Source organism: Macrobrachium rosenbergii, chromosome 42 (assembly GCF_040412425.1).
Source record: "Macrobrachium rosenbergii isolate ZJJX-2024 chromosome 42, ASM4041242v1, whole genome shotgun sequence".
Classification (NCBI taxonomy): Eukaryota; Metazoa; Arthropoda; class Malacostraca; order Decapoda; family Palaemonidae; genus Macrobrachium; species Macrobrachium rosenbergii.
In genome coordinates this window covers 45762223-45779689 of record NC_089782.1, presented here as the reverse complement: position 1 = coordinate 45779689, position 17467 = coordinate 45762223, and the positions used below count along the sequence as shown (strand labels likewise).

The 17467-nt window shown below is 40.0% G+C and overlaps 1 protein-coding gene across 1 annotated transcript in view; it reads left to right on the top strand.

The window, feature by feature from the left end:
• LOC136828386 (transmembrane 7 superfamily member 3-like) overlaps window positions 1-17467 on the top strand; it is a 66976-nt gene that overhangs the window by 20439 nt on the left and 29070 nt on the right. The window contains exons 5-6 of the mRNA XM_067086388.1: window positions 5134-5320; window positions 16093-16260. Coding sequence (XP_066942489.1) covers window positions 5134-5320; window positions 16093-16260 — 355 coding nt within the window. The remainder of the gene's footprint in view (window positions 1-5133; window positions 5321-16092; window positions 16261-17467) is intronic.

The window sequence follows — 17467 nt, the reverse complement described above, 5'->3', positions numbered from 1 at the left end:
TTGTCCATAAGGATCTTGACTGAAGTCTCAATTTGTGCTACAGTATTGACCAAAAGATTGAATTTCTGGTCTATCCTGGCTTCAAGGCTGGCGATGGCATTGGGTTTGGAAGTTTGGGAGCCAGGCAACGGAATTGCTGGAAAAGTTGGAGGGCTGGTAATAGAAAAAACAGTCAAAGGCTTAGACACAACAGGTACATCAGGAGAAGAAACCTGGCAAGCAGAACCCCTAGCTTCGGCTCTAGTGGCCGCCTTTCTCTGCCTATTTCTTTGAAGTTTGTCAAGATGTGCATTCAAAGTCTTCCATTTCCCCTGATTCCAATCCCTACACTCTTCACAAGTTAGATCAGAAGAACAAATTTGCCCTCTGCAATGACAGCAAATAGTATGCGAATCTTATTTGGCTAACGTCAGTCTGGTATTGCAGCCATTTGCTGCAAAACCGGATACTAATCAAACTAGAGTCAGACATAATAAAAAGTCACAATCAGGAAAAAGTCCGTCAAATCTATCTACGCTAATTGTAATTAGCGCAAAGGCTACCAAAAGGAGTGAATACTTCACCAAAGACAGCGATAGCCAGCTACAACCATCCGGTGAAAAAATCAAAAGAAAAAGCTGCTCAAACAACCAATGTTCAGTTGTTGACCGGCAGAAACAAATTGAGCTCTTCAGCTGTGTTGTACCTATTCTTCCTTGAAAGTAGGCAGTGCTAGTTACCTACACCAAAACAATAGAAGGGCCACCGTAAATTTCAAAATTTAAGCTGCTGCGATAGTTAGAAACTAATAGCTATGTAATTGCTTGGTAAGTTACTTACTGAATACAAAACAAGAATGTTTATAAGCTTTGTGCCTTTTAAGTTTTAGTTTGCTTGGCTGAGTGGATGTTTATCTGGCTGCACTAACCCACCATCCTCATGCAGTGGTAGTTAGCTAACTTAAACGGTAGGTAAGATTCATCCCAAATAATGAAAATTTTTATGATAAAATTAATTATTTGGATACTTACTTACTGTTAAAGTGGAAACCCACCAAGCCTTCCCACATCTTAGTGGGTGGTCATGAAGAACGTAAACACCTCAACACCACCTGGTGGAAAACAGGTCATTACAGACAGTCCATCTGGGTCAACCAAGCATTTTTTTTTGTTTTATTTTCAATGCCAAGCATACATAACTTTAACAACTACAATAATTTTAACAGTATACAAGTATCCAAATAGTTAATTCTGTCATAAAAATTTTCATAATTTGAAATAACGAACATTTCACCAAACATCACAGACCAGCTTAGCCTACCTTGAACATGCTCAGGACACTTGCCATAGGCTGCAGTTGGACGAATTAATCTTGACACATTACCTATTTTTTTTAATGTGTTAAACATCTTGCATAATTAAGTACTGTATTGAATAACTAATGAATTTTTTACACCATATGCTACTGTAACTGCTTACAGCAGCCTATAGCTAAGGCAGATTCATGTACAACAGCCTGTATTATAGTCAGATGTTGTATAACTATTATTCCACATGGAAAAATGTTTTATTGTCATAAAGTGTAGTGGCAGCTAAAGTATCCATCAGCAAATCTGCAGCACCCTATAACTATGCCAACACCACCATGTAGTGAACTGTGAAACTAAGTGACATTATGCAATAATTTTCTGTAGAATTAGGGTTTAATGTAATTTTGTTTATGAAATGAGATTTGAAGCAGTTGAGCCACTATCTGTAATGAATTTGAGTGGGACCTCCAAGAACTCACTGGCAGTGGCTCCCATGACATCACCAATAATGTTACCAGGAAGAGTATTTTCAGTGGTATTGTCACCAGGTAAGTGGCAAAGCAAGTAATAACAGTGATGAAGAGAAGCTAACACTTTAGTATGAAAACCAAATAACAAATGATTACAAAAAGGAGGACTGCATTACAAAAGACATCATAACTGCCAGCATCCACTCTGCTCTGAGTACAATGAGAATAAGATAGCATCGTATACAATCAGTCAAAAAAGACTTTGCTTCTTCTAAAGAATAGCATTCCCCTGTATACAGAGAAGCTCCTAAAGTCTAACTTTCTATATAAACCAAATTGCCAAAGTGAGGAATTTAGGCCTCATCAAGTTGCATATATTGGGATGACTAGGTTGCCTGTTGAGGAAACTGACCAGCCACCTTCGGGATAATGACATCAAGCAGTATTACTAGAGAACTATTAGCAGCAGGGATGTAAACACTTGCCTATGGAAGAAACCCTGTTGGTTTGTCATTCTCACTAATTGTTATTCCTGTCTTTTGATTGTCTGATTTGCTAACTCTCAAATTTATTTTGATAGAGTTTGTCTCTGTCAAGATAAAACTGTGGATTTTGAAATCATCAGCGTATTGAGGTACTGTACTTTTCAATAACATTTAATTGTTCTAAATGAGCATTTGCCAACAAAAAAAGTTGATGAGCCTAAACTATCATCAGAAGACATATCTTACAGCAAGAGAGCTCAAATCAAGACCTTAGAAGGAAGTATTATGGTGCTTAAGACAACTGAGCCTTTATAAAAAGCGTTGTCAAAATTCTCAACAATTATTTAAAACATAACAGAAAGAATGGTATAATGAACGCCTCAAACTTGATGTGTAGTTACCAGGGATTGTTTAGGTAGGTCACCTTAGTTCTGATGGCAAAAAATTAGTGGTATGAAGATAAGAGAAATGGATGGACCTTCTCTTCAGACATATTGAAAGATTGGGCCAGTATTCTTAGGCCTTGTCCATATGCTTAGGTCATGTAAGCAATATAAAGGCTAAGCCAAAGATAGGGAAGAAATAACAAAAGACACATGCAAAATGAAAATGACCTGAGTCTTCAAGTGGCTTCTCACACAGGGACTTCCCAGAGGTAAGGTACTTTATGATGCCAGTTCCCTAGAAATCATAAAAGAATGAAGGTCAAAGTGAAAACTTCCAAATGCAAAAGAAAATCATTCTGTCAACATAGTGACATCACTAAGATAAGAAATGAAACTATACTTCCTGAACTGTAATCAAAATGATGATTAAAAGCATAAATGCATAACAAGTAGAAAATTTAATAGTCGTAAAATCTGTAGACAGAGTTAAGAAAAAGGCTACACTGAATATGTTATAAATGTGAATACTACGACTAACTTACAAAGAATAAAGTGGTATCAGTCACATGCTGGAGATGTGTACAAGTTTGCTATAATAGTAATGGACCACATGGTTCTATCCTGTTAATTGTTTAAACTTTGATAATAAGTGTAGGAATTATTAGTCTAACTGGAAATGTAGATTCAAGTTTTCCCCTTTGAAACTAAATTACTGAACACCAAAACTGTATTTTAGCTTTTTGATCACTAAACAGTACCAGTTTTTTAGGAGTTTAGATATCTGATTAGAATGATATTAAGTGCAATAAATTTTATTAGAATGAAAACATATTTAGCGTAATAAAAACATTATTAAAATATTAGCACAAGATGTAGAGCTTTCTATTCTCCACCTGCAGGTGTCAGTATCCAAGACTAACAGTACGTCATCTCAGTTGGAAAGATGGTTTGTTTCATGTTCCGGTGTTGGGGCTGTGATTGGTGTAATAGTCAACTATAATAGCACCTTTAAGCATGTAGGATGAGGAGCCTCAAGTTCTGGTGGAAGCACTGAATATTGCATTTCTGAAGCTGCCTGTTCCAGCTTGGGAAGAATCATTAAATGTCCATTATTAGTGCCAGAATATTTAGGTACCTCTCTTGCTGGGGCTACTTATTAGTAAGAATTGTGACAGGCATATACTTCCAGGTTGTCCCAGAGCACCATAAATGCATCGCTTGCCCATGCTTCGTGGTCTGAAAGAATAGGACACTAGTTTTGTTCTTATTATTTAGATGGGCTGTAACCTCTTTGAGATCTTCAGGTGGAGAAATCATTCAGTAGGGAGGATATGGTCCCACCAACTGATGGTATTAGCCATTACATTGTGCTTTCCTGGAACAAAACGGGGATTCAAAGTCACATTTCATTCCTCAACCCACATTAGTATCTCTACAGCTGAATGACACATTGCTGGAGGTTTGTACATCCCCATTCTTTAGATCACCTCCCATACCAAGCAACATTGTTGTTGTGGAGGGTCTTCAGGAGTAGGGACCATTGTCTGATCTTGTTGGGGCAACTTTTTGGTATCCTTCTGGACCCTCCTCCACTCTTGGGATGTGGCCCTATGCTAAACCAATTTTGGCTTGGTTTTGTTTCTTAATCTATCATTTTATCACTCTCCTTCTCACTATTATACCAACCCTCTTCCTCTGGCCCCCACTATCCCTTCAGTGTAAGTGTCCGTGCTGAGAGGGTAGAAGGCCAACTTCGGGTTGGTTGTGAATGGCCTCTTGAATGCTATAGGACACAGCAGCCCTGTATTTTTTCTTTTTGCCCTTACTCCTTCATATGGGGCTCTCAAGGAGTGGACAGTATACTTCCCCAGCACACACCCAAGCCCATATGGCTGATAATGGAAGTTGAATTAACTCACAGGGGTTGGGGACTGACCCCTCTCACAATTAGTCCCCTGATTTTTTGAGATTTTCTGACTTGGCTAGTTTTGTGACCACGAGCCACACTACTCCCCTAGAAACCTCCTCATCCCTATTAAAAGCATAAATGCATAACAAGTAGAAAATTTAATAGTCATAAAATCTGTAGACAAAGTTAAGAACAAGGCTACACTGAATATGTTATAAATGTGAATTCTACGACTAACTTACAAAGAATAAAGGAGTATCTGCCACATGCTGGAGATGTGTACAAGATTGTTATAATAATAATGGACCACATGGTTCTATCCTGTTAATTGTTTAAACTTTGGTATTAAGTGTAGGGATTAATAGTCTAGCTGGAAATGTAGATTCAAGTTTTCCCCTTTGAAACTAAATTACTGAATGCCAAAACTGTATTTTAGCGTTTTGATCACTAAACAGTACCAGTTTTTTTTAGGAGTTTAGATATTTGATTAGGATGATATTAAGCGTAATAAATTTTATTAGAATGGAAACATATTTAGCATAGTAACTTTAAAATATTAGCATAAGATGTAGAGCTTTCTTTTCTCCACCTGCAGGTGTCAGTATCCAAGACTAACAATACGTCATCTCAGCTGGAAAGATGGTTTGTTTCATATTCCGGTGTTGGGGCTGTGATTGGTGTAATAGTCAACTATAATAACACTGGTGGTGTTTTGTATACACCAACAGTCTCATATGGCTGCAATTTCATTGATGCTGAACAGTACAGATGTACAAAGCTTGGTAAGAGGGGTGTGGTTTTCTCAGTGATATAATTCATTTCAATGGCTACTTTTTAGGAAAAAGGGAGGAAAATGAGGAAAGAGAGCAAGAACTCATTTGTGAATAAACATATGGTAGATTTATTTTTACCTTTGCCTTTTCAAATATTTCTGTTAAGTCAAAGTTAATGGTTGAAAGCACTTTTGTTTAAGTTAATCATTAGCACTTAAGAAGACCATTAATTCCTTGTTAACCTCCCTTTTCTGTACTTTCCCCATACTGTTGATTGTTGGTAACCAAACACTTCAATCGGAACTGAGATTTAATACATGATATATTGTAACTAGTTTGGCAGTAAAAATTTATTGTTAGAATATTTTCGAGTTGAAATCAAGCTTATGTTTAGAATATAAAATAGTAATATGAACAACATCTGTATAATGGTATTCAAACAGTATAACAATTTATAAAATTTTAAGAAATATTTATAAATACAAATCCATAATTCACTATAGCTTACATGTGTATCAGCAGTCCTGAGACACACTCCATGAAAAAATTTCATCTGGCTAGGTATGCATCCATGTCCCTCATTGTCAGTGGCAGTAGGATCATTCCTGTGTTGTGTTTTCTCACTGCAAGAAAGGAGCTGAGAGGTGATCACTATAAATTGGTGTGTTTCTATTAAAAAATAGATTAATCAAAAATACATTGGTTTCTTTCACAAGCTCATCAATTTGTAATAACCTGAATAACTATTTTGGTGGGAAGATTTCTTGCTACATCATGGTTAGGCTGAACCAAATGCTTAGGGATGCAAATTTCTCAAGTGTGAGTGAATAAAAAATCCAGAGTTCTTCATGTCAGCAAGTTATGAGATGACGGAGACCTTGCTAATAAGGTAATAGGGTTTCCTTTATGAACTGGTCAGATGTAACAAAATCCAACTTGCCAAATCAATAAACCATAGGAGCTGGTACCCTAAGAGTACTACATTATGAAGAAATGGATTATGGACAATAAGGATAAATTGGATTTTGCTGGGGCTTCCTTCCCTTCAGGGTCTGATAAAACGTGACTCGCATCTACTACAGTAGATGCGAGTCACGTTTCTTAATCTGCCATTTTATCACTCTCCTATCTCACTATTATACCAATCCTCTTCCTCTGCCCCCCACTATCCCTTAGGTGTAAGTGTCCGTGCTGAGAGGGTAGAAGGCCAACTTCGGGTTGGTTGTGAGACTGTTGGTGTATACAAAACACCTTGGACAACAAAATAACATCTACTTGTGGAGTAGAGGCTGTGAGTGGGTCAGTGCTTTATCTACTACACTAACCATGAACACTAGCCACTTTAGTTTAGGTGCAAAGTAGACTGTTTGCCTTACTTGAAAAGCCTCTCCTAATAAAGCAGCACCTTTAGGCATGTAGGATGAGAAGCCTCAAGTTCTATTGGAACCACTGAATATTACATTTCTGGAGCAGCCTCTTCCATCTTGGGAAGAATCATCAAATATCCATTATTAGTGACAGAATATTTAGGAACCTCTCTTGTTGGGGCTACTTATTAGTAAGAATCGTGACAGGCATATACTTACAGGTTGTCCCAGAGCACCTTAAATGCATCGCTTGCCTATGCTTCGTGGTCTGAAAGAATAGGACACTAGTTTTGTTCTTCTTATTTAGATGGGCTGTAACCTCTTTGAGATCTCCAGGTGGAGAAATCATTCAGTAGGGAGGATATGGTCCCACCAACTGATGGTATTAGCCATTACATTGTGCTTTCCTGGAACAAAACAGGGATTCAAAGTCACGTTTCATTCCTCCACCCACATTAGTATCTCTACAGCTGAGTGACGCATTGCTGGAGATTTGTACCCCCCCAATTTTTTAGATTCCCTCCCATACCAAGCAACATTGTTGTTGTGGAAGGTCTTCGGGAGTAGGGGCCATTGCCTGATCTTGTGGGGGCAACTTTTTGGTATCCTTCTGGACCCTCCTCCAGTCTTGGGCTGTGGCCCTATGCTAAACCAATTTTGGCTTGTTTTTTTTTTTTAATCTACCATTTTCTCACTCTCCCTTCTCACTATTATACCAACCCTCTTCCTCTGCCCCCCATTATCCCTTAGGTGTGAGTGTCCGTGCTGAGAGGGTAGAAGGCCAACTTCAGGTTGGTTGTGAACAGCCTCCTGGATGCTATAGGGCACAGCATTCCTGTATTTTTTCCTTTTGCCCTTACTCCTTCATATGGGGCTCTCAAGAAGTGGACAGTATACTTCTCCAGCACACACCCAAGCCTATATGGCTGATAATGGAAGTTGAATTAACTCACAGGGGTTGGGGACTGACCCCTCTTACAGTCAGTCCCCTGATTTTTTTAGATTTTCTGACTTGGCTAGTTTTGCGACCACGAGCCACACTGCTCCCCTAGAAACCTCCTCATCCCTATCCTCAGCTGCCACGTCACCAGTCATCTTGGCAAATGATGCCCCACACTCCCTTTCCATCAGTTCATCTCAGATGGCCACTTTATAACCATATGAACCACAAGTGCCACCATCAAACAACGGAACTACAGCATCTCTTCCTCCAAAAAATTGCCTTAACTCCAACTCCATCCTCTCCTAACCACCTCAAAATGTCCTCCAGCCTCACCCTGCCCTTATGTCAACTCTCCTCAGACCCCAGAATTGGGACAAAAACTTCGTTATCCCTCCAACCACTCCTTATGTGAACAAAACACTCCACTTTCAGAAGTGCATGCAGGACAGATATGCATGGTCAAATTCCTAACCTTAAGAGTTGTACTGGAACAGTGGTGATACCTCCGGAGCAGTGTCACCTGGAGTGACTGCTCAACAAACCTTAAAGAACTTCTAAACAACTGCCGTGAAGTTCTAAGTGTTATATGTTACACTCTTGGGGACAAGAGTAACAAGAAATATCTGAAAAATGTTGCAAAGATCACATTCAAGGGGCAAGATCTCCCTCTAGACGTATACATGAGAGGTCAACATTATAAGGTGCAAAAGTATATCCCCACCGCACGTCAGTGTCAAAAGTACTGGCGCTTCAGCCACCCAACTAGATTTTGTAGATCACAAGCGCACTTAGTGCAGCTCAGTGGACCATGATCGAGCCAATTGCCACTCACAAGAGTGCATTTGCACTAATTGTGCTGGCAAGCATAATGTTTATTACCGGGGTTGCCCAGTCTAAAATTTGAATCAGAAGTGGCAGCCCTTCGCTTTAAGCATGGGCTGACCCTGAAAGAAGCTAGGCAGGAAGCTTGACGCCTTGGCTTCACCACTGTTACCCTGGCCCAGGTCGTGACAACAGTAAAGCAAGCAAACAAAACCACCACCAATATCACAGCACAACCAACCTCTCCCCCTTCTCTTATGCTTTATTTTCCCAATCAACCACCACTTCTAATACTCCCTTACTCCCTTACCATCATCCCTTTCCTTGCCTAAGCTGCTGCATTCCTCTAAAGTACCATCATCCACCACATCATTCCCTCCTCTTATCCCACATGTACTGTGTCGCTATCAAACCCTTTTGAGGTATTAAACCAGAAACACCTTCCCATCCCTCACTCCCATAGCTTCTTTCCCTTAGCACAACCGCCACACGAAGGAATAAACGCCAATTTGGAACAACTCAAAAGATCAGCAAAGATCAGTAATAAATTCTCCCTTCTAAGTTTTCCCAGTTGCCTCGTGTTTGCCCTCCACCCAAGAAAACTCTTACAGCCAAGTACCCTCCAGAAACCATGAAGCACATTGAGGATTACATAAACCAATCCTCTATTATGATCCCAAACTCAGTCTCATCCCCCAACTCCTTTCACACTAAATACACTACTGTCCATCATATCAGTGCTGATGCCCATAACCCTCCTGCTATCCTTCCCCCCACTCCCTTGCCAGCCTCTAAAGAATCTCCAGCCATCTCACCTTCCCCCTACCTGTCTCCTCGCCCATCCAACTTCTCACTCAGGCCTCTGAACAGAGGAGAAGTATTCTTGACCTTGCCTTACTACTGGGTTATACCTGTGAGTCTCTCTCTTCTAATACTGTAGACTTACCTTCTACAGATGACTTACCCGTTATCCCAGACACTTACCCAACCTTACTTCATACTGAAGAGAGCCCATCTCTATCTAACAACCCTACCTCAGTCATGCCGACTATAATTCCACATCGTATACCTCTCTTTTTAATGTCCGTATTCCAGTGGAACATTCAAGGTTTCCAATCCCACAGACATTATCTCAGATATCTCCTCTGGCAATATGAACCTAAAGTAATATGCCTTCAGGAAACTTTCCTTATCCAACCACCAAAACCTATTCCCAATTACCATTTCCATTTTTCTTCTCACTCCATTTCTGCCTCTTCTATTTTAATTCATCACAAAATACCATGCTACCTTGTAAACACTACAAAAACCTTTCCTTGTACTATTGCACGAGTTTTCCTGCAAAGTTGGATTACCATAGTATCAGTCTACCTCTCTCCCTCCTACCCTACTGACTTCACTGCCTTTCAAGACTTCCTTTCCCAATTACCAACCCCTTTACTTTTGATAGGTGACTTCAACTGCCGACATACATTATGGGGCGACTCAGTTACTAATTCCCCGGGGATGCGCCCTCGAGCAGTTTTTAATAGCTAATAACCTTTCTATTATAAACTCAGAATGTCCAACATACTTTGATGCAAAAACTCATGCCTTTTCTCGTCTAGATCTGGCACTCTGCTCTTCTGTGCTCCAACTAGACTTTCATTGGTCAGTGTTAGACCACTTCATACCTAGTGACCATCCCTACCCTTCTTTCACCTATTTCTAATGTCCCAACTCCTAATCCTCCATGCGGGTGCTTCAGATAAAGCTGAGGTGCTCTTTTGCCACACTCTCAGACATGTCTATACCTCTGTCATCCTGTACATCAGCCCTTGACATGCTTACTTATTTCACCATCACTGTTCTAAGTGCTGCATTAGCAGCCATTTCAAGGACGACCCAACCTTTCACATCAAAATGTGTACCCTGGTGGAACAAAGACTGCACCAGAGCTCTGTGCATAAAACGTGCTGCTTTGTGCATCTTTAAATGAAAAAGAAACTCTTCTGGGACACCTTACTGCATTTATGATTTTTTAAGAAGCCACAGCTTCATTGAAACACATACGTACTTCAAGAATCACAAGTTGGAGGGGTGATGTCTCCTCATTAACTTCCTCCTCCCCTATTTTAGCTGTCCGGAGACGTATACACAAAATATCAGAAAAACACCCACCTCATAAAGCCCCAGTACTAAACACAAATAATAATCTTATTTCTGACACAACAAAAATAGCTAATACACTAGGCCAATATTTTAGCTGCATCAGTATAGGAGAACATCTCCCCTCCCAGTTCACAAACATCCTTCACGGAATCATATAATATTCCTTTTTCTGTAACAGGACTTATCTCAGTATTCAAATCTTGCCAGAACATGTGAAGGGCCTGATGGTATCCACAATCAAATGCTTCAACACCTTTCGGCAAATTTCATAACCTTTCTCACATCATTACTGAATAGAATATGGACAAAAGGTGAATTTCCTCAGAAGTGGCATGAATCCCTTATCTTCCTTTTCCAAAAACCAAATAAATAAAAAAATACACCTCAAACCAAATAAATAAAAAATATACGCCAGGATTACCAACCAATGTTCTTAACCAGCTGCTTATATAAATTACTAGAAAGAGTGATAAATTTTCACCTCATGTTGCATTTAGAGTCAAAAGAACTAATTTCTTCATCCCAATTTGGCTACAGCCAAGGCAGTACAGCTAACCCTCTTGCACACATGGAATCTTAAGGCGGGATTCCACGAGGGCAACACAGGCAACATGTAGCATACGACTTGACTGGCTTTCAACAGGTATGTTGCACGTGGCTTTCATCCTGGAGACATGTTGCCCAGCAAGGCAACATCTACATGCTATGTTTGCTGAATGCCACAAAACCTTTCAACCAATTCAACAAAAGCATGCTACATGCTATGTTGACTGTTGAATGCCACAAAACCTTTTCAACCAATTCAACAAAAACTAAGCCAGTTGTCATCATGATGTCTCAATGTTTATAATATATATATATATAACGTCTTCATAATCTCTACATCTCTACAAAGCAAAATATAATCTTATTTTGAAAATAAATAATGCTTTATATAAAGTGTTTTAATAACGCCAACTTTTGTGGTAACTCAGACTAAAATGAAAAGTATATTTAAACTTTAGCTTTTGTTGAGATGAATAGCCAGCCAGGCGTTGGGCTGTCCACGTCCAGGAGGAACAGAAGCAGGTCGTAGGCAAAGCACTTGCTTCTCTTGATGGGAGAAGATTGGGGATTAGGCATCTGTGCTCACGGTGAAAAGCAGTATGCAAATTCTTGATCTTCTTCTTCACCATCGCCACATCACAATTAAATTTCTCAGCTAATCCCCGTAGTGCATCTAGTTTAGCCTGATTATTCTTGTATTCTTGCAAGCGTATATCCCACAGAACTGCCAGTTTTCTATACTCTTCTATAAATTCTTCGGTTTCTTCTTGCGACCAAGTCATCTTGTTGCTTTCAACATGGAATCCTTCCCGCGATTGGTGGGAAGGCGTTCAACACTAGGCAACAGGCTAAATCATGTGGCATGCATCAGGATATACGGCAACATGTTGCCACCCGTCGCACGCTACATGTTGCCTTCTGTTGAACTGGTTGAAACACATTTTGCCTATGCTACAATGTAGCATGCCACATCTTGCCAAAATGTTGCCCCGGTGGAATCCCGCCTTTACATCCAAACAGCCTTTGCTTCTAAACAATCAGTCCTCGTGGTTTCATTTGACTTAAAAAAAGCATATGATACCACCCGGAAATACCACATCTTACATCAACTACTACTCGATATACAGTAAACCCCCGTATTCGTGGGGGTGTTGCGTACCACACCCCCCCCGTGAATAGCTAAAATCTGCAAATACTTAGAACCCTTCTAAAAACACTTAGAACTGCCTAATTTGATAGTTTAAACACAAAAAAACCCTCTAAAAATGCTTATACCTGAGGATTTTAATAGATTTATCAGAAAAAGTGCATTTAGTCATGAAAATGATATGAAAATACAGTAATTAGTGAATATTTCTCAGTGAAAAATATCGCGAATGGGCGAATGTTCTGCGAATAATGGTTAGATACGTTCCACAGAGAAATCCGCGAATACGTGAATCGGTGAATAGTGAGACTGCAAATACATGGGGTTTGCTGTAAAAGGTAATGTAGACATTTTCATCCAATTGTTACTTAACAACTGAACCTTCCTGGTACACATAAACCCCTCCATTTCTTTACCCTTCATTCAGTATGAAGGAGTTCCCCAACGCAGTGTTCTTAGCACTACACTATTTCTCATAGCAGTCAATGGTATTATAGCATCCTTGCCAGCGGGAATTAGGTCCTCCCTTTATGTCGGTGATCATGGAATTTATGCTGCCAGTTCTTCAATCCTAAGCTCCACTCACTTATATGGTCAGCGGTTCTAGCTGCCTCATCATGGGCTACTAGACATGGATACAGGCAGTCCCCGGTTAACGGCGGACTCGGTTAACAGCGATTCAGTTTTATGGGGCTTGTCTAACGACGAAAATCGGCAATTTTCGGCGCCGAAAATCGCCGATTTCCGCTTATCGGCGCTGATAATTGGGTATTGGCACCGATACATACCTAATGGAGGCGCTGATAACCGAAAATCGGAGCTTTTCAGCGCCAATAACCCCCGAAAATCACTGAAATTGCCGATTTTCGGTTAGCGGCGATTTTCTGTTATCATCACACCCTCAGAAACGGAACCCTGCCGATAACCAGGGACTGCCTGTATCTCTTTTCCACTAATAAAACATTTTCTGTTCTTTTCTCTCGCTCTCAAACGTGATCCCCATTGCCACGCGTTTGTTCTACAATTGGCCCATACAGTACCGCACTAGTGGTAAATTCCTCAGTTTAATTTTCGATTCCCGCCTTACCTGGAAGGAACATATCCTATCAATTAAAAAAGCTGCTCTCCGACGTCTTTGCCTCCTTCAAACTTTATCCCACATTACTTGGGGTGCTGACCACAAAACGCTTCTGCACCTACATGAAGCCCTGATTTTATCTGTTCTGGATTACAGATACCATGTGTACTCTTCAGCTTCCTCCTCTCTTCTCAGCCTTCTGGACCCGGTGCACCACATAGGACTAAGATTGGCCCTTGTGGCCTTTCGCTCATCGCCAATAGAAAGCCTCTATGCCAAATCAGGACTACCATCGCTTATCCGCCGATGTGCCCTCCTCACTCTTAGGTACTGTGCCAGATTTCACCAATTTTCTACCCTGAAGCTAACTATACCTGAGCCCCTTCTTGCCAAATTTACTAACAGTCCCAATGGACCCCGCCCTTTTTCTGTTTGTATGAAAACCCTTCTTTCTCACTCGTCATCCTCACAATTGACAATCCTTTCCTTCTATATTCACACTTTCTCACCCTGGCTAATCTCCAGTCTGCCCTATACTACATAATTTTCAAAACTTAAAACTCCCTCCCCTATTCTACATTCTCATTTCTTAGAGCACATATCGATGCATGACACTAGCACCCCGATCTACACAGATGGCCCCAAGTTCCCTAAAGGAACTGGGGCAGCTGTCCTCTTCTCCAACAAACTTTTCCAGCTGCTCTTACCACTAGTGGCAAGCATACTTACTGCAGAACTGTATGCTATTCTGTTTGCACTAAAGCAACTCCTAATCTACTCCTCATCATCCTTTGTTATTTTTACAGACTCAGCCAACTCTTTAACCCTTATCCAATTTATTGTGTTCACACATCCTATAGTCCATGGCATTTGAGATTAGTTTTTTCGCATTTCATTGTGGAAAAAGCTAACCTGCTTCTGCTGGACCCCGAGCCATGTGGGCATCATAGGTAGTGAGTTAGTGGACTCCTTGGCCCTCTCTGCAGCTTTGTCAGGATGCCCGCATTTCAAAACCATCCCATACAAGCTCAGTGCAGTTAAACCTACCATACTACTATGGTTAAACCCATGTCACAAGAAAAGACAATGGGAAACAGCACTTGCCCAACTACATATCAGTCATACAAATCTAACGCACTCCCACTTGATGAATGGATCCCTTCCAGCACTGTGTCCAGCTTGTCATACCCCTCTGTCAGTATCCCATATAATCCTTTCCTGCCCCCAACACAGTCACATGCAACAGAGCATTTCCCAGCCTAACCTCGCTTCCCTGTCCATCTCACTTCAAGATATTCTCACCAAAGCAGAACACTTCTCCATAGAAAGTGTAATCTACTTCCTTCAACAAATAAACATTCTTCATCAAGTATGACTTATCAGTCACTAACTTTGACCATATTTTATCTACATATAGCATAACATAGCACCATATGATCTGCATGACCTGATGCTTGATGGATAATAATTCAATTCAGTTCATTCTTTTGATGTGTCACTGGTAGAATTTCCTAAATATCCCCATGGATTTTTCAGTTGCTTCCCTTTGAGTTTTCCTTTCACAAAGAAGCCTCTTCCTCTTTTTCCAACTAAATGTGCATTCAGGCCACAATTTTGTGTTAGTCCCATCTTCTTCCCAGATATTCATCTACTTTTTATTTTTTTTTTATTCATGACTTCCTGTTACATCTGGTGTGTGCTCAAGCAACACACACCCCAGGTACACATGCATTCAGGACACAAGCACATGTTCTTACTGTTATTATTCCAAGTCAGTGTCTTCTTTACTTGGACAAGTTTGCTGCTAGTTCCTTGCATGACTTATGTCACTGAGCTTCCTGCTCAAGGTTAATTTAACTCTTTGTCAGTACCCTGTACCTCAAGCACCAGACTCCCTTTTTTTATTTCTATGAAATCTTGCAAGGTTGTCTTTGCCATTCCATATGTCCCAACATGTTAGAGAGTGCTAATGCATTGAAATTGCTTCATCAGCTTTCCATTAGTTGTCACATCTTCACTTCTTTTGAGCAGTGTATGCCTGTTGTTGGGGTTCTGAATCTGACACTTTCATTGTTCAAATTTTTAAGCAAGGTTCTAGCCAACACTTATTCTTTAAACATCTTTACCCGGAAACATCTTTACCTGGGACCTCCCTTGTCCCCTCTTGTCCCTATTCACTTTCAGAGTATTAGCATCTCACTGTGCCTCCCGACTGAGTAGCCATTTAGGCCACATAAAAGTAATGTTTTGGGGTGGAACATGAATTCTTTTTAAAAACTTGTTTTTCCAGTAAAAACTCATTAATTTTACTGGGATGCCCTCTTTCCAACTCACATCATGGTCACTGGACAACACAGCAACTTACTTAACTATGGGAAGTCTGAAAGACCATAGACACATGCACAAATCTACCAGAGTTACATGATACATGTATCGTTTTTTCTGCAAGTAAAATGGTATATCTGAGACTCACACATAGTTTGAGAATAGGCTGTTTAAAGGTAATGGGTTTGTACATGTAAAAAATTTAATTTAGAAAATTAATTTTCAAAACTTTAAAATCTTTTGCATTGTTTTTCATTATGTAAGAATTTCTTTAGGGTCTTTTGTCATACTATATTACTCTCTGTATTATACAGTTTAACATTTATTAGGGTGTAAATTTTAAAAATCAGTACACTGAAAACTTTATGAACATTTTTTAAATGCATTCATTTTTTTTTTCAGTAAACCCACTTGCAAAGTTATTCTGTGCTTCATTGCTCTTTATTGGAGGTGTACTTTTGTTCCTTGGACATCGCTGGCTGAATTTTACCATGTTTACATCAGGATTCTTGTTCTTTTGGTTTATTTTTTTCTTACTCTTTGCCCAAGTTCAAGATGCTTCCATTGATGGTAAGTTGACCAGTAGTGTATTGCTGTAAATAAGCTCATGAAGGTCAAGTTATACTATAATTTTTTTTTATAATGCACTGTGTCTTGATGGCCAAAAAATTGCATGATCCCAGGTAAACCGTGTAACTTTAAGTAAATGTAATGTGACAGGTAATTAACCCTTCAGGCTTAGAAAACAACTATCAAAAAAGAAACTGTTCTCTAAGCCAGGGATAACTTTGTGAAAAGTGGTTGAGGAGATGGAAGATGACAGTGGCATGCAATGTTGACTGGCACTGAGAACAGTACCTTTAAATGTTTATATGCAGTTAAGTTTTGCAGCCAGAAAATTGAGCATCACTAATTTTATTGAATTTTGCGTAAAAGTTAAACTCATGTTTCTCAGTTGAGAAAGTTTAATCTGTATTGAAAGTTAGGTGTTGTGGCAGATGAAGGCCCTAAAGAAACTGACACACACACACACACACACACACACACACACACACACACACACACACACACTCTCTCTCTCTCTCTCTCTCTCTCTCTCTCTCTCTCTCTCTCTCTCTCTCTCTCTCTCTCTCTCTTCTCTCTCTCTCTCTCTCTCTCTCTCTCTCTTCTTCTTTTAATGTTTTTATGGGGTAAGCACGATGCCTTCTTTTGAAGGACTTTTTTGATTTGGCAGAATTAAATCCGGCACGTGCATTATGTTTCATGTATTACCCGACCCAACGCCCTTTCTTCCCAGCAGCGAAGTTATTCGCGGGTATGGCAAGAGTTCGAGACGTGTGAGATGTTTGTTATGTTTTTAGAAGGTGTTGTAGTGGCTTTGTTTTGTGTGTGTATTTAGTCTGTAACATCCATTTGCTTTTTAAGCAAACCTATTGATTACATATATAATCCCGGGATGTCTACACGGATAGCAAAGTGTCTGCCCTCTGATCAGTCGGCTGTGGGTTTGAACCCACGCCACAGAAGCTGCTGCCACTGAGCCATGAGGCTTGCTCTCTCTCTCTCTCTCTCTCTCTATGCAGAAACAAATTAAATCTTGCATTGTTCTTTCTTCCAAAGGAAGTTTGGAAGTTGAATATTGTCTTCATGATTGCACTCATTTAGCCCAGGGGTATTTGATGAATAGCCCCCATAACCAAATCCCAGAGTGCAGAGGATGCAGAACCATTACAATGAAGCATTTTTATATACAGTATGTAACTTACCAAATAATTAT